This window comes from Talpa europaea, assembly GCF_964194135.1.
Source record: "Talpa europaea genome assembly, chromosome: 4".
Classification (NCBI taxonomy): domain Eukaryota; kingdom Metazoa; phylum Chordata; class Mammalia; order Eulipotyphla; family Talpidae; genus Talpa; species Talpa europaea.
This window is the reverse complement of record NC_140070.1, coordinates 86953047-86976217: the sequence shown is the minus strand read 5'-3', so window position 1 is coordinate 86976217 and position 23171 is coordinate 86953047. Positions and strand designations below refer to the sequence as shown.

At 37.5% G+C, this 23171-nt stretch overlaps 1 protein-coding gene across 1 annotated transcript in view; it reads left to right on the top strand.

Moving 5' to 3' along the window:
• ABI3BP (ABI family member 3 binding protein) overlaps positions 1-23171 on the top strand; it is a gene marked incomplete at both ends in the record, with an annotated part of 205924 nt that overhangs the window by 101953 nt on the left and 80800 nt on the right. Inside the window, 11 exon segments of the mRNA XM_084232643.1 lie at positions 878-955; positions 2927-3001; positions 4030-4104; positions 5420-5491; positions 5937-6011; positions 14914-14979; positions 16109-16183; positions 16722-16796; positions 17647-17706; positions 18582-18653; positions 19770-19844. Coding sequence (XP_084088769.1) covers positions 878-955; positions 2927-3001; positions 4030-4104; positions 5420-5491; positions 5937-6011; positions 14914-14979; positions 16109-16183; positions 16722-16796; positions 17647-17706; positions 18582-18653; positions 19770-19844 — 798 coding nt within the window.

Here is a 23171-nt window from a genome sequence, read left to right as displayed (position 1 = left end):
ATAGCCTAGGATTCTTATAGAAAACAAAAATCCCAACCAAATATATAAATAGTTCTATGTGACATGATCAAGGACTCTCAGACATGAATGAATGCATTCATGCCATAGACTGTTTCAAGATACAACTAAGTCATTGATTTAATGTGCTAAATAAATATAAGTTAATTCTAAGTGTATTTTCTTAAAGTGGGAACATTTTACTCATTGGGAAACTGGCATAGAAATGTACTTTCTTTGTAAAAGAATAAATTTTAGGAGGGTGTTTCTGGAATATTTATCTGAAGAGGAAAAATGCACTCAAAATTTGGTTTTATCCCTTGCTTTGAAGTTCCACAGAAACCAAAAACAAAAGGTTTATGTTAACATAGATGTGATTGAAATAACTTGATATTTATTTTGCCATAGATATTTTCAAATAGTCTCTTATGTGTTGTTTGTGATTTTCTGAAATTTCAGTGTCTTAACCATTACGTTTTTACCATACTTATGGGTAAATTCTATTTTTTCAATTAGGGGTACTTGAATATAAAATTCCAGGGAGTATTTTCACTGTAACCTATGTCTTCCCAAGACTCTGATTATGAATCAGAGTGACTTGAGATTTATCCGGTGTTAGGTTGTGATTTTTGTTTTCATGCCAATGCCAATTTCCATCTTAAAGAATTACCTGGAGATAATAACTAATTCTGAAGATAGGCATTGCCTCATACTAAACCTTGGTACAAATTTACAATAAATTTGTGAACTGATGAGGAATAAAGGGTAAGAACAGAATGGATTTTTTGAAATAGACTATTACTTATGTTTTGACTGAATTATTTTTGGACATCATATTATGAGGAAATGAGGTAAATTGTTTGTTTTCTGGATATTTTAGCTAAGAATGAAACCTTGGCATTGCCTGCTGAATCTAAAATACCAGAAGTAGAAAAAATCCCAGCACAGCCCATAACAGGTAATGAGATCCCTATATTGTTTACTCTGAATGAATCAAAATGTTATTTTGACTGGTAAATGGTCATCAAACCTGTCTCTTTTTTTCCCAATGAAGAACTAGTAGGAAATTCATTTTGATTGTAAGCACAGAACAATCGGAGATTCTAGTTTCTCAATCTGACATTTGGGCAAAAAATGCAAACGAACCCTTGAATCATATAAGTGATTATGTAAGATGGAAACTTTATTTTTCACTCTAACTGGAAGTTGTTACCTTAACATTCTGAAATATTCTTATACTAAAATATATTACCATGTTTTGGCGCTTTCCTTTTATATGAAAACATGAGACCATTTTTTTATTTTTTCACTTTCACAAGAAATCATTTTACAAAATTCCGTTATCCCTAGCAGATCCGTAGCTTGAATCTTAGAATCATTTAGTAACAAATACCTCTGGAAAATTAACAATCCCAGTGTAGAGACTATATATTAGTTCAGAACACTTGATTTGATCCTTAAAAAATAAATGTGGTATGCATTTTACCCATAGTTTATCAGCCGTTACTAACAAACATTCAGCATTTCTTCTCTGAGTGATCTGCCCAAGTCCCGTCCACTGGGGACACATTAGTCTCTGAACTACAGTGTTTGCCAGAGCAATACCACTTCATCCAGGATTTGGTGAAACAGACTCTGGCAAGAATTCTCCAAATCCACATTTAGCAAAGTAACTCTAATCTACAGTGAATTTTTAACTCATAAAATTGCCATAAATTTAAATATCACTGATATCTGGTATTACCTTTACCTCGTACTAAGTAGTCTTGGACTCATAACTAGTGCATAGAAGAAATAGATTGAGGAAATATAGTAACTTGATTTCAAGAAACATATTCAAGTGGGAATATTGCAGACAGACCACTGTTCTGTCTGAAGACGAGAAAAAGGCCTTTATCCCTCCCTCACCTTTGTGGGAGTAGAGGTGGAGATAGTGAGTATTCAAGGCTAGTGGAATGATCTGTTGGGATTAAATTCCTAGGTAATTTTCAGAGTTAAACAAAATAGATCAGTGCAAAGAACAGCATGGCATGACCCAGTGGTCGACTCCAAGTTCTCTTCTGCCCCAAGGATTTTACCCATTTTTCCTAATTACACTTTCTTCTCTTGGCACAGTATCTCATGGGAGTGTCTACAGTCTTCTTAGTTCTTTGCCAGACCTTCCTCAGAATTTTCCTTTTCAGAAACAGCTGGGCAAAAAACATAGCTTATTTTTAAGTATTACTGTTTTTATTTCATGCCCTTACACTGAAAACTCTGGAGTTGTCTCACTCACAATTCATTCCAGATCTCGATGATCCTGGTACTTATTTCTCAAAAACTTTTCCTGAGATTTCTTTGCGTTTGATCTAGCACTTGGGAACAACTCTATGGCGAAAAACATTGAGTCTTTAAATTTCAACCCAATTCCAAGTTTCACATGTTGACTAAAGTTTGGAAGAGAGAACTCTTATAATGTAATAATTCTAACTAAACCATTTAGCCCTGGGTCATTTTTTTATTTGCCCTTTTATTTATTTAACAAATAATTATTAGGTATTTAATTTCTATGTCATAGACACTGTGCTAAAAAGAAAAGAAAGAAAAAAGAAAAAGGCAGACAAAAATGATGCTTGATCTGATAAGTACTTTCATGGAGGACAGTTCAGTATACTTTTTGGAACACATGGAAAGTGACCAAGCCCAGAAGGGAAGAGTTAGGGAAAATGTCAGCTTGCGCACCTGAGGCAAGCCAGAGAGAGAATCCTTGACATAAGTAACTCAAGTAATCCTTGCCATAATAAGTAACTTACAAGAAATCGGTTGCGTAAATGTAAGTTATAACTTTAAAGGCAACAAACATGGCTTTTGGTCTTCAGTTGCTTTGTTATTTCATCTTAATTTGTAAAATTGTGCTTTGTTTTGTTTTGTTTTGTTTTTTACCTTCCAGTGACTCCTGAATCAGTTCCAAGAACTATTAAACCCACTGTGTCTAGTTCCCTAGATACTTCAGAAACAGCACTGGGTAATTCTGAGAACTTTTTTTTTTAAAAAAACAAAAATTTAACACTCGGAGAAAGGTAACCCCAATGCCTTAGTTATACTCCTCACACCCTTACTGATAGTAATTAAACCCTTCCTTCCTCTCTCCCTCCCTCGCTCCCTCCCTCCCCCCTCCCCTTTTTGAGTGTTACAACCACATTTTATTTTTTATGTATTTTACATCATTCTTCCTTTGTGTACAATGCATGCTTTCTCCTCTCAGGTGTAGTCCCTGTAAAATTCCTACCACCGGTTTACCTGTGAGTCATCACCATAGTCCATTGTGCTCTTCCCTCCCCTGTTTTGATCCCTCTCCCTCCCCTGCAGAATGTCTCTGATTTATAGTTTCCTGTTAATTTTGCTTTCTAATTTGGTATTTTTTGTCTTGATCCCTTATTTGGATCTCTTACATTCCTCCTATAAATTACATTGAAGAGTTAACACCATGCCTTGATGCTGGTGACCGATATTCTAGGCAGTTCTGGATGCTAGATGCTAACTGGATACCCTTTTTTATCAGTCTATTAGGACAGATAGAGAAACAGAACTGACAGCTTATTAACCCATAAAGCTTGGGGCAGGAGTGGGAGACTTGAGAGTCCTGACTGTGCTTTCTGTGTAGGTGAAATTTTCCAAGTCTTAATGCATACTAACCTTGAGGAAAATCCCCCCACATATAATGCTTTTTAATATGAATTTTGTGTCATGCATGTTAACTGCTTCTTGACCCCAGAAAATCTAACTTGACTTTTTCTCTTCTGGGGAAGAAAAGAAGTGGCATATATTTTGTTCTGTACCTGTGATGTTGATCTGCCACAACTCTTTGAAGATGTACTTTCAGGCTTTAATGGCTATGTCAGACTTTTCCAGGTATAATTTCCAAGTATTTCTATGACAGGCATCTGCTGCCTGATGCACACTTGGTAATGAGCATGCGTTCCAGATCCCAGTTAAGCCATCACACCAAATTCTGACTCACAGAATTGCTAACTGAATTCTTCTGTATTGTAGTTCTTGATGAAAGGACCCCGGAAACACTGCAAACTAGTCTAATACCTAAGTTTGAATTGCCGCTGAGCACTCTAGGTAAAGATTATTGAAATTGCAAGTTATTATTACCTTGAAATTTTTATGCATGCTTGAAAAAAGTTCGTAATTTATTTCTCCACAGGAATGAGAGGTCATGTGGCTTATAGAACAATTAATTTCCATAATATCCTACCTCTCACATGTTATTCAATCTTAATTTTGTAATTTAGAAACCTAAGAAGACTGTCTCTGTATTAAATCCTTTGCTTGTGGGTTTGTTTGTTTGTTTGTTTTGTGTGTGTGTGATGGATATTTTGACTTTATATTTATTTTAAATCAAAATCATTGCATCATTGAGGGCCTCCCTGGTGGCGCAGCAGTTGAGTGCTGGGTTGCGAAGCTGCCCACAGCCTCTGCAGCACCGGTTCGATCCCCAGCTGCTCCCCGGCCACTGGAGGAGGGTCCCACATGGCGCACAGACCTCTCCTCCCGCCTGCTGCTCCCCTCAGCAGTGTACTTCAGTCTACCTGCTCTGCTCCCCGCTCTGGCTCTGATGAATTCTCTCACCCTCCCGTGCTTCTGACTGTACCCAGTGCTTGTATAAATAAATAAAAATAAATCTTTAAAAAAAATACATGATTCCTTGAAAAATAGGTTCAATATTTAAACAAAATCATTGCATCATTGAACAAAAGATTTTCTGTATTTTCTTTAAATATTTTTACTCAGTTTCTCTTTGTAGAGAAGATATGTATGACATTTCTGCAGACTGCTTCTTATCATTTTTAGGAATTCTTTGAGTATATTACCAAAAAATGGAGTGGGTGAGCACAAATATAAAGTCATTCTAAGCTACCAAAATTGTACTTTTTGAAGTTATTAAATGGATATTTTCCAATTCATTTATGTTTGGTGTTCAATGAGTTTAAATGAAATAGATCTAAGAGCACATACACCTGTATAACTAAGAGAGAAGGGAGGTGTTTATTCTAGGTGAAAAGAAGAGCTCCCATCACTACAGTGTAGTAATGACTATGAAAAAGAGTCATTAGTGGGCCTCCCCGGTGGCGCAGCGGTTGAGTGCTGGGTTGTGAAGCTGCCCGCAGCCTCTGCAGCACTGGTTCGATCCCTGGCTGCTCCCCAGCCACCGGGCGAGGGTCCCACATGGCGTGCAGACCTCTCCTGCCGCCCGCTGCTCCCCTCTGCAGTGGACTTTGGTCCTTTTGCCTGCTCTGCTCCCCGCTCTGGCTCTGGTGGATTCTCTCACCCTCCCATGCTTCTGACTATGCCCAGTGCTTGTATAAATAAATAAATCTTTAAAAAAAAATAGTCATTAGAAAGGTCCTGACATTTCTTACATGTTTCATTACAGCTCCAAAAAGACTTCCGGAATTTCCTCAGGCAAAGACACCATTCCCTTTTGAGAAACCTGAGGGCGCATTGGGTAATAACAGCACCTTCTGTCTGGTCTTGAGATGTGGGTGGTGGTTGCTTGTTTCTGTGGTACTCCTGGGTCTGATGAATTTCAGTGAACTGATGAATTTTGTGCACTCAGCTAAATAATAGGTTTTTTTTAAAATCTGATTGGATTTTCTATAAATTAAGTAAAAATCGTCAGTTAATTCCAGATAACCTTTTTAGTCTTTTGTCCTTAAAATTGTTAGTGTGACATCTAACTGGTCTCTTTCTAGTCCCTCATCAAATGTTCCCTGGAATGGGTCCTATTGATTTCTTCTGGGTAGAGAATGACTTTCAATTGGATGAGGATGTGCTTTTTATTGCAGGCTCTGATAGCCACGTAACCATACCAGCAAACTATTTCTTTCTCTGTTCCCTCTATACAAACAAACAAAAAAACTTGAACGAATTCCATTTCTTTTTCGCTGTAGCTTCAAGTGACAAGCCGTGGATTGTTTCTACAGATAAAACATCTGAAGATTCCAAAGTTCTACCACCTGAAACTGGTAATTCTTTAAACAAAATTGATTGGAACAAAAGTATTGAATAACTTAACTGGGTTTTATTTTTGTAGGTTCTTTGATTACCAGTACACCTTGTAGTAAATGGAAAAGCTGTAATCTATCTGTCTTTGATACTTAGATGAATCTCATCTTCTTCCCAACACAAAAGCAAAAGGGTTTTGCATTTGTTTTAAAGATCTGTGTGCTTCACTTTCTGGATATGTAATTAGATGCCTGGCTAGGAAATGAACTATGAATTGTCTCACTTCATTTTCTAGGGTTCTTTAGTAACAAAAGCAATAACAAAAGTCAGCAGCAGCAGCTTAGGGCTGATTTAACAATATGAATTGACTGTTTCTCTTGCAGTTATTTCTTTTGTAGCAAAACATTCTGGGGACGTATGAGCATTTACTAAGTCCTAAAATCTTTGAACATATCTTGACATAGAAGATAAGCCACAGGTCTTCGAATTAATAATGAACCTTGTTCTAGTTCTGGTGTTTCCACTAGCCATATGCTTTTTCACTATTTTTTTCTATTTCTGGGTCTTTTTGTAAACTGTGATATTTGGTTTTTCCTCCTGAGAATTCTTGTCCCACTGGCCATCACACATGCATAGCTACCACCATTAAAACTGATGTATTTTCCTTTTTTCAAAAAATAATTTTGCAGTTTTTTTCCCTGAAAGTCTTGCCTTTGATGTCTAGCCATCAAAGAAAGAATATTCAGCATACAAGAATTAAAAGAAAATCTCAGAAATCACATTTTTGTCATAACGTCCATGATTTTTAATTTATATTTTCATTTTTGTGAATTTCCTAGCTGTGATTTTTTTTCAGTAAAAGGAATAATAACATTGGTAGAAATTCACATACTGAAGCTAAATTACGCTGACATTTTGTGACATTCTCCAGTGAAGTGTCCAGCGGAAGACTGGTTTGAGAAAGGGTCAGAATGATCCCTCAGACAGAGATAGTCATGAAATGATCCTTTCTCTAATTAATATAATGGGCTCATATCTTAACAAAAAATATAAGAATGACATCAAATTGGTGAACTTTTATACCATGGTCTCCCCGAGTTTTCTGAAGTGAGAAAACACTTGAAAGTTAGCCACGATTGTCAGCCAATAAAGAAAAGTCTTAAACTGCAACTTTCCATCCCCAGTCACTGTGCCTGAAACTCTAACACAATCATTAAACATGGGTGTAAAATCATCTTTAGTGTTCTGGTCATTTGAGTATAAATTCCAGGTCCTAGGTGGTTTCTGAGAACTGAGCCTATGGTTCCATTAGCTGTCACACTAACTGCTCTGTAACTATGGAACAAATAATCTTGGGGCAGATGTGATGTGATGGCTTATCAGCAACATTATGCCAGGCCTTGCCATTCTTCACAAGAAACCATCCCCCAACCTAAACAATTTCAAGGCCCACTGGACTTACTCTCTTTTGATCTCTTTGCTTTTGGATTATAACACAGGGGTCATAAGTTTTCCCTTCAGCAGCTTCTAGTTATTTGGTTTCTATGACCATTTAAGAGCAAACTGACCAAAACCTCATGAAAACCATGAATTAAAATTTATGAAATTTTAAAGCCTAGCATATGATTAATACATAAGGCCTGAATTGAACATTGGGGAGTGGGGAGAATATGTTGGAAAGTGAGGGTTGTAGAATTAACAAACAATACAATAGATGGGACATTCCAATAAAGGAAAGGTTTCATTTGCCTGTTATTCCAGATCAGGGGTGATCTAGTCTTGTCCTGATGGGGTGTCAATGGTGGCTAATGCAGCAGGAAGCAGTCTCCTTATTCAGCTGCCACATCACAGCCAGGGCAACCTGAGGCAGCCAGAGAACTTCCAGCTGTAGACTGCCAACTTGTATTTGAACAGTTAGGTTTATTTGCTGCCATTGACAATGGAGAATGCAGGCCTTGAGGAACTGTGGAATCTTTCAGTAAGAGGGTTTTGGAAAGGACATGTTATAGCATTTGGTCTTAGAATAGATGATTTGTGGGAGAAAGAAAGAAAACTTTGTCCTGGGGCTCCAAAGAAATGAAACTTTGCTGTCAGAAAGTAGGACTAATTCTGTGATTGTAAATCTTCATAATTCTTAACTAGGAGGCAAGAACAGTGTGAAGCTAAAGCTGTGATTGGTAAAGCTGCAGTTGTTACTCTCATTAGGCAGAAAGTAGGAATCGTGATTGTTGTGTTCATGCATTTGGCTGCATACCGCATGATTACAGAATGGTCTTGTTTTTATCTTGGTCACTAACTGATCTTGTCTCATATTGGTATTCTTTAAAATTGTTGATGTTCATGGTAGAACACCAAAGCCTAGCTGGGTGTCAGGTCAGATCCTGCGTGCCAGGAGCTGCTTTTCTCTTTAGCAACCATGAAATGTTATTTATCAATACCTTATTATTCAGCTTCAATAATTGCTAAATTTGTTTTCCACATTTTTCTATTCTGTATCAAAATATTAGAATGCTTGCTCTAGAAAATATTTCTGTACCACTTTTGAATATAAAATAGTATATGAAATTCTAACTTATATGCTGAATTATTGAAATTACCAAGTCATGCCTACTTATAGTAAAAGTAAGATCCAAAATATTTGGAATTTGGAATATCCTAGAAAATCTGAGAAGAGCAGTCTTCAAACAATTTCTTCCCCACTTTGAGTCTCTTTGCTCTAATCATTTCTACTACATTTTGTGATATCATTTTTGGTATTGTATTTTTCAGTAAACCTTCCCTGGAGTATGTTTAAATAGGATTGGTTGCCTTTGACTCCCTTGGCAAATTCAGTTTTCCTTTAAGCGTAGAAGGGAAATTATAACACTCTTATCTAAGCTTATATGCCAAAATGTATATAAATGCTATATTAAAAGAAAGTTGGTCATTTGAAAAACAATTGTGATACCATCAGGAAAGGGTGAATCTTTCTGATGATATAGTAGAACAAGTCATGTTCTATTGTAGGGTGGTCAGATCACTGACCTGTGTTACAGAGTGAGTTCTAGTAAAAGTCTCAGTCCCCTAGTCCATGAACTGCACATGTGTACTTGTAGCACTATCACTTCACTGTAATAATCTAATTTTGTATTTGCTGAGCAGTTTTCTATTAAGTGACTTTCAAAGATTTTTATATACATGAGCATTTTGATCCTCCAGTTGTTCCTAGAAGCAAAGAATTTAATCCTCTTTTATTTTAAGTGAGTATTTGAGAGACTGGCCTCTGAATGGGTAGAGGACCAAAAGTTGGATCACTCATTCATTTTTTTTTAAGATTTATTTATTTATGCATACAAGACCTGGGGTATAGGCCAGAGGTTTGGGGGGTAAGTGGATTCACCAGACAGAGTAGGGAGCAGAACAGGCAGATCTACTGAAATACACTGCTGAGGGAAGCAGTGGGCGAGTCAGGGGACGTCTGCTGTGCCATGTGGGTTGCTCCCTGGCTGGGGATCCATCTCATGCTGCAGTGGCTGCTGATAGCTTCATAGGTTGTGTCTTAACCCCTTGCGCCACCAGGAAGGCCCCCACTCATTCATTTCTTAATCATTTCTCCAATAAAGAACTCCAAGTTAAAAATGAAACAGTGGCCTATAGCTTGCTTTAAATTTTTCACACAACAATTTCGTAACAGAGTAAGTTGAATATTCTCATTAGGGCCAGGTGACTTTAGATTTTTAAGAAACACCAAGTGGTCTGTGAGAAGGACTGGTCAGTGCCTGAAGTTTTATCATTGTGAATGTGATTGCTACTCTGTGAGTTAGAGAGAGAGAGCTGGGTAACTAGCTCATCCATTTACCAGTTTAGTGGCTGTCGGTAAGTTGGCTCTTGATAAGTGATTTAATCTCTCCAAGCCTCTGTTTAACCATCTATAAAATAAGAATAATAATGTTTTCATTTATTGGTATTCTTTAAAATTGTTGATGTTCATGGTAATGTGCCTTAGAAATAGTGTGCACACCACTTAGCCTTATTCACAGTGCATGGAATGTGTCCTTTTATCATTTCCTTATTATACTCAACTCCTGTGTTGAATGCCTCCCTTTCCCACCACACTGCTCATCCCAAACTTCCTGAGTGGCTGCAGACACTCAGTAATAACAGCAGCAAAAAATTTACTAATACAAAAAAAAGACAAAAAAAAAAAAAGCCACCACAAAATCCTCTAAGCTCGTGTGTGTCTGCATGCGAGTTAGTATATGTGTGTTAGTATATGTGTGCATACCACGTGATCCTTGGGCTTCCATTTCACTTTTTTTTTAAGTAAATTTTTTTTTTATTCCTAAAGATTTATTTATTTATTTATACAAGCACTGGGTACAGTCAGAAGCGCGGGAGGGTGAGAGAATTCACCAGAGCCAGAGCGGGGAGCAGAGCAGGCAGAAGGACCGAAGTACACTGCTGAGGGGAGCAGCGGGCGGCAGGAGAGGTCTGCGCGCCATGTGGGACCCTCCTCTGGTGGCCGGGGAGCAGCCGGGGATCGAACCAGTGCTGCAGAGGCTGCGGGCAGCTTTGCAACCCAGCGCTCAACCGCTGCGCCACTGGGGCGGCCCTGTATAAAGATTTTTAAAGAGAATGGAAAGGATATATGTAATGTTTTTCTAAGGGGCCCCGTAACCCCATGGGCACGAGTAGATGGCAAATTCCATCACACAGCCAGTCTGTTCGGTTAGAGAGGCAGCCCGAATCTCATGGTAAACTGGCCTCTGCCTGTCTCAGCTCAGGGAAAGAGTAAAATGACATCATGAGCAACTTGCTGAGGTAGGACAAGAAGCAAAAATGCCACGTGTTTCTCAGCTTATGTGGTTGGAGAGAGCAGATGAAAATCAACTTTGTATCTGGCTTCATAATGCCATCAGGGTTAAGCCTCCTTAATTTACTCTATCATCCCCTTCAAAGACTATCATTCACTAAAAGGTATCTAAAGCTTCAATCAAATAAATAAAATAGTTTCTTTATATAACACAGAATGGCTTGATGCGTTTATTTTCATCCTTAGAAAACTTTCCTGGGCCTCCCTGGTGGCCCGCAGCAGTTGAGCGCTGTGCCTGCAGCCTCTGCAGTGCCGGTTCGATCCCCGGCTTCCGGGCCAGGGTCCCACATAGTGCGCAGACTTCTCCTGCTGTGTCCACTGCTCCCCTCGGCAGTGTACCTTGGTCCTTCTGCCTGTTCTGCTCCCCGCTCTGCCTCTGGTGAATTCTCTCACCCTCCCGCGCTTCTGACTGTGCCCAGTGCTTGTATAAATAAATAAATCTTAAAAAAAAAAAAAAAAACTTTCCTGCCTGTCCTTTCTCCAGTGTTTCCAGACAAACTGATATTTCTTCTCCAGTTCTTCAGTGACTTATTACTAAGATGACTTCTGGCATAATTATTTCTTCTGGAGTAATCATCAGTCACCTCTAAGACTTCCCTTGACAGTTAGGACTGAGGATGGTCAGGCTAGGTCTATTGAATAGACTTCACTCTGGGAACTTCCTTTAAAAGTTCATCAGCAATTGCTTTTAGTGTTTTAATTCTTTCAGTTCTTTCTAGGTGTTTGCTCAGAGTAGTTGAATTCTATCTTTGGACCTCATTGCTTGCTGTGAAGTGATGATTTAGTGTAGCTCTAGCCCACCCAACAGGATTAAGCCCTAGAGAGGAGAAAATTAGGAAATAGTGGTAGTGTTGATGCTTTGAGAGCAGACAAATAGAATTCAAATGGAGCAGATGGTTTTCAGATTTACTGTGGCCTGTTGGAGATTTACAGTTTCAGCCTTTGGTTATGCTTAATGAGCATTTTCTTACAGGCAGTATTTTCACAAATTTTAAGACCAACCAGAAAGGTATTTTATTTTTCCATGAACTGAAAAAAGCATTATTTATTTAAAAGGCACTGAGAACTCTGTGTGTTGTGTTTATAAAGGCTTTTCTCATTCATCTAACCACAGATAGTGCTGGTATATTTTCTCATTGCTTCTTCAGGTTTTTAGGATCTTATTTCCACCGTAGGTTATGGCCGCACAAGCATATGGCAGATGATTACATCGGAGAGGAAGAAATTTGAGTATCTTAAATAATCCTTACCGAGTGCTTAAGCTTCCCAACTGACAATCTCTCTGTTCTTTGTTCATTGTAATGGACATCTTACAGATCCATTGTGAGTTTCCACCACATACCAGGCTCTAGGGTAAATAAGGCTTGGAGTACATTAATGAGCTTGACAGAATTTTTGTCTTAATGAGGTTTTTTGTTTAAGAATTTATGTTTGAAAAGGAAAGTTTTTCAGTCATTAATATTCATGAATTTGCATAAAATGACAAATTTTTTTAAAGATTTATTTTATACAAGAGCTGGGGTACAGGCTAGAGGCATGGGAGGGTGAGAGGATTCACCAGAGACAGAGCAGGGAGCAGAACAGCCAGAAAGACCGAAAACACTGCTGAGGGGAGCAGCAGGCGAGACAGGAGAGGTCTGCCACACCATGTGGGTATCTCCTTGGCCGGCCTGGAATCGAACCTGCACTGCAGAGGCTGCAAACAGCTTCACAGTGCTGTGCTCAACCCACTGCGCCACCAGGGAGGCCCAAACATAAAACTTTAGCCACTGGTGTTTGTATGATTTTTTTGCTCTCTTGTTTTTCACTATTCAACTTTCAAACTGCAGAAATGGAAATTTCAGGGACTATATCTGAAGGCAAATGTGTTATTTTAATGTTAAGTGTATTTGAGGAAATGTTTGGAAGTAAGAGATTCCTGACAATTGGAAACTTCCAGACATGAACCACAATTGTCAGGATGATGAAAGAGGGGTTCCTTAGGAATAAGCTCAGGGAAATTACAGCCTAGGTTTGAAACCTCCAAAATGGAAAGGAAAGAAAGTAGAAAAGAAAGTCAGTCCATACCATTAGGTGGTAGGGAAATGTGGGGTTAGGATAACAGTATGGCACTCTTCAGAAGCAACATAGAAATAAAAGTCAAGTTATTCATGAATCCTCACCTGGTAAAATATAAGGTTAACCCAAGGAGTTAAATACAAGGTCAAGTTTTCATAACATATTTAATAGTAGATATGCTGACTTTGCTAGAGCTATGACTTGAAATTGGCTTCAATAGAGTCTCAGATCAGCAGCTGCCTGTGTTTTGTCATTAAAAGATTAGTCATTCTTATCTGACCTTTTAAAATTGTCGGAAAACTTTACAGTGTAACAGATTTACTCTGGGGTGTTTTCTAGTTTAACTCACAATACTCTTTCTGATTCTGAAGCTTTTGCAGAGCAGTAGATTCACCTTCACAAATTGGAATCTCTTTGTTGCCTCTGCAGTGCGTGGTACAAGGTAAACTGCCTTCCGCACAACAGAGTATGTCACAGGGGCTGACCCTCGCACAGCTTCACCAGCCAGCCGTGGTTCCAAATCATAACACTGTCACTGAATTACAAGTTACTCCATTTAGTACACCTTCTTGTGAGCTCTCTCCTTCTAGGTTTCTGTACTATTTTTAGTTGCATGGACAAGAATAATCTACCTCATAGTACTTCATGTTTTCTCTATACTTCTTGTTACTAAAGAGCCAGCTTTTGTGCAAAATAGAGAACATTTTAATTTTGATGCTGTTTTGCTTACAAGATTTAGCTCTTACATAAACATGAAAATTTTATCTGTGTTAAAATCAACGTTAATTTTTAGGATCGTTCCGCTTCCTTTATTTCACGCAGAATGTAGAATTTTCCTTTAAATCCACCGAGATTATAGATGGGTTTATGGCTTCATGCAGGACGATAGAAAGCTGCCTCTAGGTCAAAAGGGAGGAGAGCTGGTGCAAGAGGCAAGAACTGATTGTAATTCTGCCCTTGCTGGCACTTCTTATGGAAAATATGCTGAACTTGACAATCCCAGTGTGGCCACTGGTAAATGTGCTCGCCACTGTGAACCTCAATTTCACCGTCTCTACATGGGAGTGATAGCAACCTCAGCTCTTTCTCAGGGACAATGTGAGAGTTAAATAAGTTGATACAGCAGACACCTTGATGTGCTGTCCAAATGTGTGCTATCCTGATGGTAACTTTTACCAGTAGATTGACCAGTAGACTCTGTGCAAATGGCCTCAATGTTACTGCTCTTTACTTCTTTGAAAATCTTCCCAAATTTCCATCTGGCTTCATTTATGTTTATACTCTTTGAAGCTCACTAATTTAGAGCTGACACGACTTCATTATAAATATATAATACTGTGCTCACATCACCCTAGAAGCCAGTGTCAGGCTCACTGTATGAGGACTTTTAGTTCAGGGCAAGAAAGATTAAAAGAAGATGTGGTATATATACACAATGGAATATTATTCAGCAATCAAAAAAATACTCAAGCCATTTGCAGCAATGTGGATGGAGCTAGAAGGAATTATACTCAGTGAAATAAGCCAGAAGGAAAAAGAAAAATATCGGATGGTTTCACTTATAACAGGAATATAGGGGAACCTGATAAGACATCAGTGTAAAAAAATAATAACAGTACAAAACACAACAAAGCAAATACAGACAGTTATAAACCAGAGACATCCTGCAGGGGAGGAGGAGGGAGAGGGATCAGAGGGAGGGAGGGAAGAGCACAGGGGACTGTGGTGATGGTGCACGGGTGCCTTGGGGAAGGAGATTCTATGGGGACTCAATCTGAGGGGTTGGGGGGAAGCAAATATTGTCTAAAAAATGTAAAAAATGATAAATGTTTAAAAAAAGGAAAAAAAGGCAAGTGTTGATTTCTTTCATGTACGTGACAAGACCAGTAGCCCACAGCCAAGGCTTGCTAGCACCTACAAAACTGTTCTTCGGATAGCATCAAAATATATTATGAAATCTTTTTAAATGAATCAAAATTAACATTGCTTTGTCTTACTTTTTCTTTTAAAAGCAATTTACGATGTTTTCTCAAGCTCTACACCACCAGATGAGCGTGAAATATCAGAGCCCGACACAGGTATACCCTGCCTCTCAATTCTCATGTTTGGATCCCAGGTGTTCTAACAATACTGCACCTAGCTCCCCTTAAGCCTTTGCAGAGTGAAAAGGGTATTCTCTAGAGTTCCTTAAGACAGAAATAGTGGCCTGTGTCAAGGGAGGTGAATTTTAGCCCCTCCTTCCTTTGAGCTTTCACAAGTTCTTTCTTCAGAAGCATCAGTAAATAAGATCTCCCACATGTGGAGATACAGATAAATTTGGTTGCCACTGAGGCAAAATAATGTAGTGGCCTATTGCTCTGTTGTTCAGAATCATTCTCAAAAGGTTTGGAAGTGTTCAAGCTTTTCTCTAAAATGATTCTCAAAGCAGTGGGGAGGGGTGACTTTGCTCTCTTCTCCTTTGAGAAGCACTTGACAATGTCTAAAGACATTCTTGTTATAACTAGGGGAGATGCTACTGACAATGAGTAGGTTGAAGCCAAAGATGCTTCTAGACTCCTGAATGCACAAAATGGTCCCTCTACACAGAGCAAAGAATTAATCAGTCCTAAGTTTCAATTGTGCAGAGGTGAAATCTTGCACAAGCGCAAATATGTCATCCATTTACCTATTTCAGCATTCACTTACTGATCCAGCTACAGTGAGTTTAGCTTAGTCTAATAGTTCCTCTTAGGAAGTGTTTATTGAGCACCTTGTACACTAGGTACTATAGGGGTTCCAAAGTGATTAAGAATGGCCTTTGCCAGACATAGATTGTCTCTTATCTTTTTATGTACCTTGGTATTATTTGTCTTGTGATAAAGGCAAATAATCAGAAGTAGACAATAAGAAGACAGATGAAATAGAAACTTGAGTGGATTCAGTTAGCAGTTAAAAAACAGGGAAGAAACCATAAATAAAAAAAAAAACTGTTGAAAATGAATCAAATATATGAAACACTGTTTTATCATGGTTTCTAACATCTTAAATATGCATGTTTTTAAAAGTGAGTTCACCTTCAACTCCTAATGAATCACTAATCTTAAAATGTTGGTCAGAAATAAATATTTTTTATATTTCCCCCCTTTGAGGCATAATTTATTGCTCAAGATTCTGTATTTTATTCCTGGGGCCTTCTGCTTTTATAAATGTTGACATTTATTCCAACAGCAACAAGTGATCCTATTCTGGATTCTGTCCCACCTAAAACTTCTAGAACTCTTGAACAGCCAAGGGCAACACCGGGTAATGTTTTTAACAGAAAAATCATACTTTGTTTTCCATCAAAAGAAAATCCATGTGAATGTCTTTCTTCCAAATGAGCATTTCATTCCATCACATCTAATCATTTATTTCTTTCCTACTTTCAAATATATATAAATATTTTTCCTATAATGCTGGCATCTTTTATGTTCCATTTTGAGTTCTCTCTTTTTTTCTTTTTTTTTTTTTAACTGTAACAGTATTTTTTACATCCTTAGGGATGAAAAGCTTTGAAGCTGCATGGATGTGTTCATCATATCAGCCTATCTCATGAGTTTGTGGCCTGTATTGCCTCTCCCATGCATTGGACTCAGTCTCAACAATTATCTCTCTGACCTTTTCCCCACTTTAAATCATTATTTCATCCACTAGCTTTCAAGACTAGATGCATTTTTCATCTTTAATCTTGTACTTGTGGCATGTGCTCTGTAACATCATCTAAAAGCATGTTAAAATTCTTATTAATTTGCCTGATTTTAACTGGAATTACTTGGTGGGATGGTGTATTTTATATTTTCAGCTCCAAGTGAATTACCATTTGTTCCTCAAAAAGTGGAAACCTTTACCAGTCCTGAAATGCAAACTTCAACATCTGGTAACTAATGACATTTCTATAGTTGCGTGTTTTGAAAGAACAGATAAAGTGACAAAAACCAGTCATGTTGACCTTTTCAGAATGTTTGTAGTACTAAATATTTCCCCTCATTCTTTCCTGTGAAATTCCTTATAAAACTGGGTTATCTATCTTACTTCGCCTTGATAATCCTCAAGGAATTTTCATAAACTTGACATCTATCTATTTTGAAGAGTTGTTTCCCTCTATATGCCTTTCAACCTTGCCAACCAGAAAATGCAGGAGAATTATAGATGATAAATATACTAAGATATATTCCCTTGTATTTAGCAGAATTAGACCATTTGGTCAGGTTTTTCCTTCAAAATAATCTGAATATAAAGAATACCAAATAGCCTCTGCAACCCTGAACACATGATGAAGGAAAATGGGTAAAAGCTATATAACCCAACTTATATTTTATTAGAAAGTAGTTGGAGTAGGAAAATTCGTTAACTCTAGGTGAGGTTAGTAATGAGCTACAGAAATAAATTAATTCTGCAATTTCCATTCCCCAAATTTCAAATATTTTATGTGTGTTTCTCACCTGCTTGTTCAGCAAATCATCTTTTAAGTTCTTACTGTAATATGTGTTTAAGTTTGCTCGCTTTCCAGTAAATTTAATCAACTTACCTTCAGTTCTCACATAGAAATTAATTTCCTTTGGCCCAGCCAACATTTATTGTGTACCTAAGCATAGTACTGGGCATTTTTGAGATACAAAAAAATATAAAGTACTTCCTGCACACGAGAAATTTTCAAGTGTACAGTTACAGCGTGATTGAGCCCTGGGAAATATCATTTATCAAATTTATCTTAAATCTCCTTTCAGCTCCCCTACAAACTACACCTAAGCAACGCCGCAGACCCAAAACACCGAGAGTCAAACCTGGTAAATCTCTTTACCCTTCAGGATAACTGATTCCAGATAGATAATATCCATGTCCTTATTTTAAAAAGAAGTGATGATCCTATAGGTTAAAAATTCTTTACAAAATTTGAAATTGACTGTAGCTGAGCAATTAAAATGCAAAATAACAAAAAAAAATTCCAATAAGATTTTATTGAAAATTATGTGATTTTCTTGCATGTAAATTTTGTTGTAATCTACAGATAAGTCCTACTGTCTTGGGATTGTAGACTCAGATATATAGTGTAATTTATTTCTTGTTAAACATCTATATTTAAGTGTTTGTTAGACTGACATTTCTTGGGTTTTTGGTGCCTTCTATGGTTTCAGTGGTGGATCAGGGCAATGCCTGGGATAGACAATATATGACTGCTTTCACATTGCTTATAATCTTAACATGGTACATCAAAAACAATGAGAAAGCAACATGAAATTATCTATGCGACAGTAATGCTTTTGTAGAAGCTCAGAGAAAGGAAGAATTGAGGATCCAAGGCTCAAAATATGTGTAGGGTTTGAAGAAAAAGGAAAAGGAGAGGGGAACTACATATAATACAGCAGAGCTTGGGTGGAAAAGGTAGTTAATCAACCTGGAGTGATAATCATCACTGTCAAATATATTCTCAGAATCATGCTCAACAAATCAGATATTGGGTATAGCTTATTTCATTATAGTATATATGCAATTTTTATAACTTACACTATTTTGAGTTTATTCTTTCCCAAAACTTACTGTATACTTTGTAAACACCAATTACTAAATGTGCCAGGATTTTCAAAGGACAGTCAGTTCCTCTTTGGAAATTGTCTTTTATGTTTCTAGGCATCTTAATATTCTTTTTCTTTTCCATCACCAGAAAGAACCACAAGTGCTGGAACAGTTACATCTAAATTTTCTAAAAGACCTGAACCTACACAGACAACATTGGGTAATGAAATGTCTTTAGCTTCCTTTTTCCATTTCACCATGGAAAATATACTACCCCAGCTTTTATGTCACATTCCAATAACTGTTCTAACTGGCTCATTTGAACAGTACATAATATCTCATAGAGTATTTCAAATCCATGATTTTCTTGGTTTTGAATAGCAGACCGCACAGTGAGTAGACCTGAATTCAATATTCAGATGTCATCCTATAGCTTGGAAAATCCATTGATGCGTTCTCATTTTCTTTTTTTTTAATTTCTTCTTTTCTTTTTAAAGATTTTCTTTTTTTATTTTTGCATACAAGAGCTGGGATACAGGCTAGAGATGTGGGGGGTGAGAGGATTCACCAGAGACAGAGTGGGGAACAGAACAGGCAGACTGACCTAAGTACACTGCTGACGGGAGCAGCGGGAGAGTCAGGAGAGGTCTGCTGTGCCGTGTGGGTAGCTCCCTGGTGGCCGGGGATTAAACTAGTGCTGCAGAGGCTGCAGATTGCTTCATAGTGCAGTGCTTAACCCTTTGCGCCACCAGGGAGGCCCAGCATTCTCATTTTCTGTCCAATCAATGTATTTGAAGTTGGGTCTTATATGCAGTCTTCCATTTTTTTCTTTTTGAGTATGACCCTCAAGTTCAACCTCAGACTTCATTTTGACAAAACACTTTCTATTTGCTGTTATCTGGAATTTCTTTATTCAGGTCATAGTATTTGGACCTATCAGAGAATATTAATTTTAAAATCAAAATATTGTTTTAAGCCTTTTATTCTGGCGCCTGAAGACTTAGATGTAGTTGAGAAATGTGAAATTAGAGAACATAATGATTATCCTTACTTTTTAAGTCATGGATTAAAATCACTCATTGTGTATTTATTGTGACTATTTGGTGGCAATGCTATTTTTGTTAAATATACTCTTGACATGTGTTTTTCAAATCCGATGCAATTTTATCACTGCATTTCCATTAAATATGGCTCTGCAGAATATTCTTTTAGTGATATATTTCCAAAATCTTCTAAAATGGTACATTTATTCTACTTATAGTTTATTTTTAGATTTTCTGTGGTTTTAGACAGTGAAATACCTAAATATTGATTTCTTGTTTATTCATTTTTCCAGTTCCCAGTAAAACACAATTCATTTCTTTGAAACCTAAAATCCCTCTCATCCCAGAAGTGACACACACCAAACCTGGTAATTACCCTAAACTTTTAAACAGATATTCCAAAAGTAGGGTTGAAAAATTCTGTGCCACTCTTTGGAGCAAGAACGTCTGATTTATATTTTGGTATTTGAAACATTTTCCTCTAAAAAAGTGCAAAAATGAAATGATCTCATTATGACCAGCCTATGACACTATCTCAGCATGGCTCTGAGCTGTGTGATGGGTCATTTGTTCATGAACATCAGCAAGAAAACACAGAAGTACAACTCTGTGAATGATTGAGGACTCCCTTGTCTGGGACGATGAAATAGTTTCCAATCCCAAAATTGCCTGGAATTCTGATCACACAGAACAAGAGCCTTTCAGCTGGAAAGGGGAAAAGTGTTTGAATCCCCTAACTCTGCCTTGTTAGGGGGGAGGGAGGGCATTTTTAGTTCTCAGGCTGCAAGAAAAAGTTGTATTTTTCTAATGCTCCATGACTTCTTTCTAAATTGAGCCTGATTTCTGAACACTGACTTCTGTTTTAATTCTGTGGAGATGTTAATGGTGTTTTGCTGGAAAAAAAAAAAAAACAGAAAACAACTCTTGCAGCAGGGTGGAGTTATTCTGTACTTGTAAGTAAGAACAAGGACAATTCACTGCGTAAGGATTGCAGGACATATAGAATGCCCAAATACTCATTTTCTCCCTACATATCCAGAAGCTATACAGGAGTCTTAAGTGTCGTTGCCTTAGAAGATTATATACAGGCAACTTTGTCACTCATCATTTTCACCTAAATTTAAACCCCTTGCTCAGAGAAGAGTATTTCTTACTATAATTTTCAAAGGATTTTTCCAATACTTGTTTAGAAAGTAAGATTATTAAGGGGAGAAATTTTCTACTTAAGAGGACATGTTTTGTTTTGTTTTTATCATGAAATGAATAAGGAAGAAAAATGTAACTCCTCAGAAGTATCTTATGACTCCCATTAAAGATGCAGTGAGATTTGCAGCTGTAGGTATCAGGGTGAAGGAAAGTAGAGATTAGCAAAGGGAAAGCAGGTGACACTATAACCACTAGTCTCTTAATCAAAGAAATACACTGAGGTACTTTTCCTCAAAGAGGTTATTTGGAGAAAAAAGTGTAGCTAATAAAATTCAAGAGCCCTAGCTGTTGAAATCAGAGAACTTTGACAGCTAGCTGTATGAGAGGAAGGTTTAATATACATTTGTTATAAAACATGCTTAAAAGGTTTTAGAATAAAGTACAAACTACTGTATTTGTGCTGTATTTTGAATACAGCACTACTCCAAAGCAGATAAAAAAAATTACTGTATGTTTCAGTATGTATGTTTCAGTCCCCACATTTAAGTAAATGTTTCTCCAAATATTATTAAAGATAAAATTTGAAAACATCAAATCATATCTCCCCCACGGTGGTTCCCATTTATACATAATTTACATTATTTTAGTGGCTTTTGAAAACCAAAAGAGAAAGGATTATTGAGAGGGAATTCATTCATCAACAGAAATAAACCTGGGAGGGTGTATTCTTATTCTAAGCTGTTTGAACACAGAGACTTCTTAATTATTGACTTTTAAAATGTGGAAAATTATTTGGAGGTGAATGAGTTCATGTTCTTTTGATTTCTATCATCTAATTACCTAAGAATATCCACATTTTCCCCCCTGACAGTGAGATTAACTGCTTCAGAATCCGCTCCCAAACAGGCCAGCTTAAGTTCACCTGGATGGTATGACACAACAGAATTAATGACTGGATCCCTGCAAACCATTCCTGAACTTTTAAAAATTTTTATTTTGGGCAGACCACCGTTACAGCTTTGCTGAAGATTTCTGTTTCTTGCCAAGGTTCAGAGGAGCAAATAAACCACCAAAAAGTTTTTTATTTCAGTAGGGCACGGCTTCTCCCAATCCTCACACTCTTCTATTTTTCCATTTCACTTTCCAAACAGGCTACATTTCCTCTGGCTTTCCTTTGTGGCTTAGCTAAGGAGTAAAAACCCACATTGGTTTTGGCTCTTTTTATAAGCAGAATTCAACACTTTCTTGAAAATTCCAGCATCTACCATGTCCCAACTTGCCCGCCTGATCCAGTAAGAGTTGTTTCCTTCAATGAAGTTAATATTGTAATGACGTTCAGGTTGACATTCAGGTCTTTTTTTTTTTTTAAAGATTTGTTTATTTATGCATGTAAGAGTTGGGGTACAGGCCAGAGATGCGGGGGGTGAGAGGACTCATCAGAGACAGAGTGGAGAGTAGAACAGGCAGATCGACCGAAATACACTGCTGAGGGGGAGGGGAGCAGCGGGTGAGACAGGAAAGATCTGCCTTGCCATGTGGGTTTCTCCGTGGCCAGCCAGGGATCAAACTCGGCTGGGGATCGAACTCGTGCTGCAGAGGCTGCGGATTGCTTCATAGTGCGGTGCTTAACCTCTCATGCCACCAGGGAGGCTGGACATCCAGGTCTTCAAGCTTTGAAGGTGCTGAGAAAAGGGAAGGGCCTCCAATGGCAGGAGTTTGTTTTCCACAGTTCTTGACATGGCAGACAGACTTGTAAGTTCTCACTGATGATCACAAATCCATGATCGGGTTGTATTTTTCATTATTTTATGGCTAAAGGTGAGTGGCACCATCATTTGCATGTCACTCAACATTTTTTATGAAATATTTGTATACTTTTATTCATAATTTAAGATAGCCAAGTAGAGAGAAGTCTAATCAGAACCTGTGTTTAATTTTAATAAACACTGACTTCAATATTTTACATGCAGGTGAATTGAAAAGCTTACTTGATCGGGTTCCCTACCTGTTTGGTCAGTTAGGACCTCAGAAATGCCTATTTTTCTTTATAAAATTCAAAAGATAGCATTCCTTAACCTTTAACTTTTGTAAAGGCTAAAATAGGCTAGGAGTAGTAAATTTTTCTTTCATAATTTTAAAAAGCAACTTTGTAAAAGCTAAAACATGAATTATAGCCCTGAAGTTTCAAAAGACTTTCTGTAGTTTCAAAATCTGCTCTTCTCTCTTGAAAGGTGATGCTGTGGATGAGACATACTGAAAACAGGGTGTCTGAGTAGCTTTCAATTTTATTTTCAGATAGGAGGTATGAGAGCCTCAATCCATAATCAATTTTTTATGAGAAATGATGAATTCCTTCTCATTTGCCATCATTAATAATTCTCTAAATAGTGTTATTACAGAGTATTTAGGCAGTTTCATTCTTAAAGTTTTTGACTCTTAATTACTCTGGCTAAAATTACTAACCATTTTAGCAATTTCTCTTTTGATGAGAAATCTACACCAGCTAATGTGAAATTCATTCAGAGCTTTAGCTGGCTCAGACAAAGCCA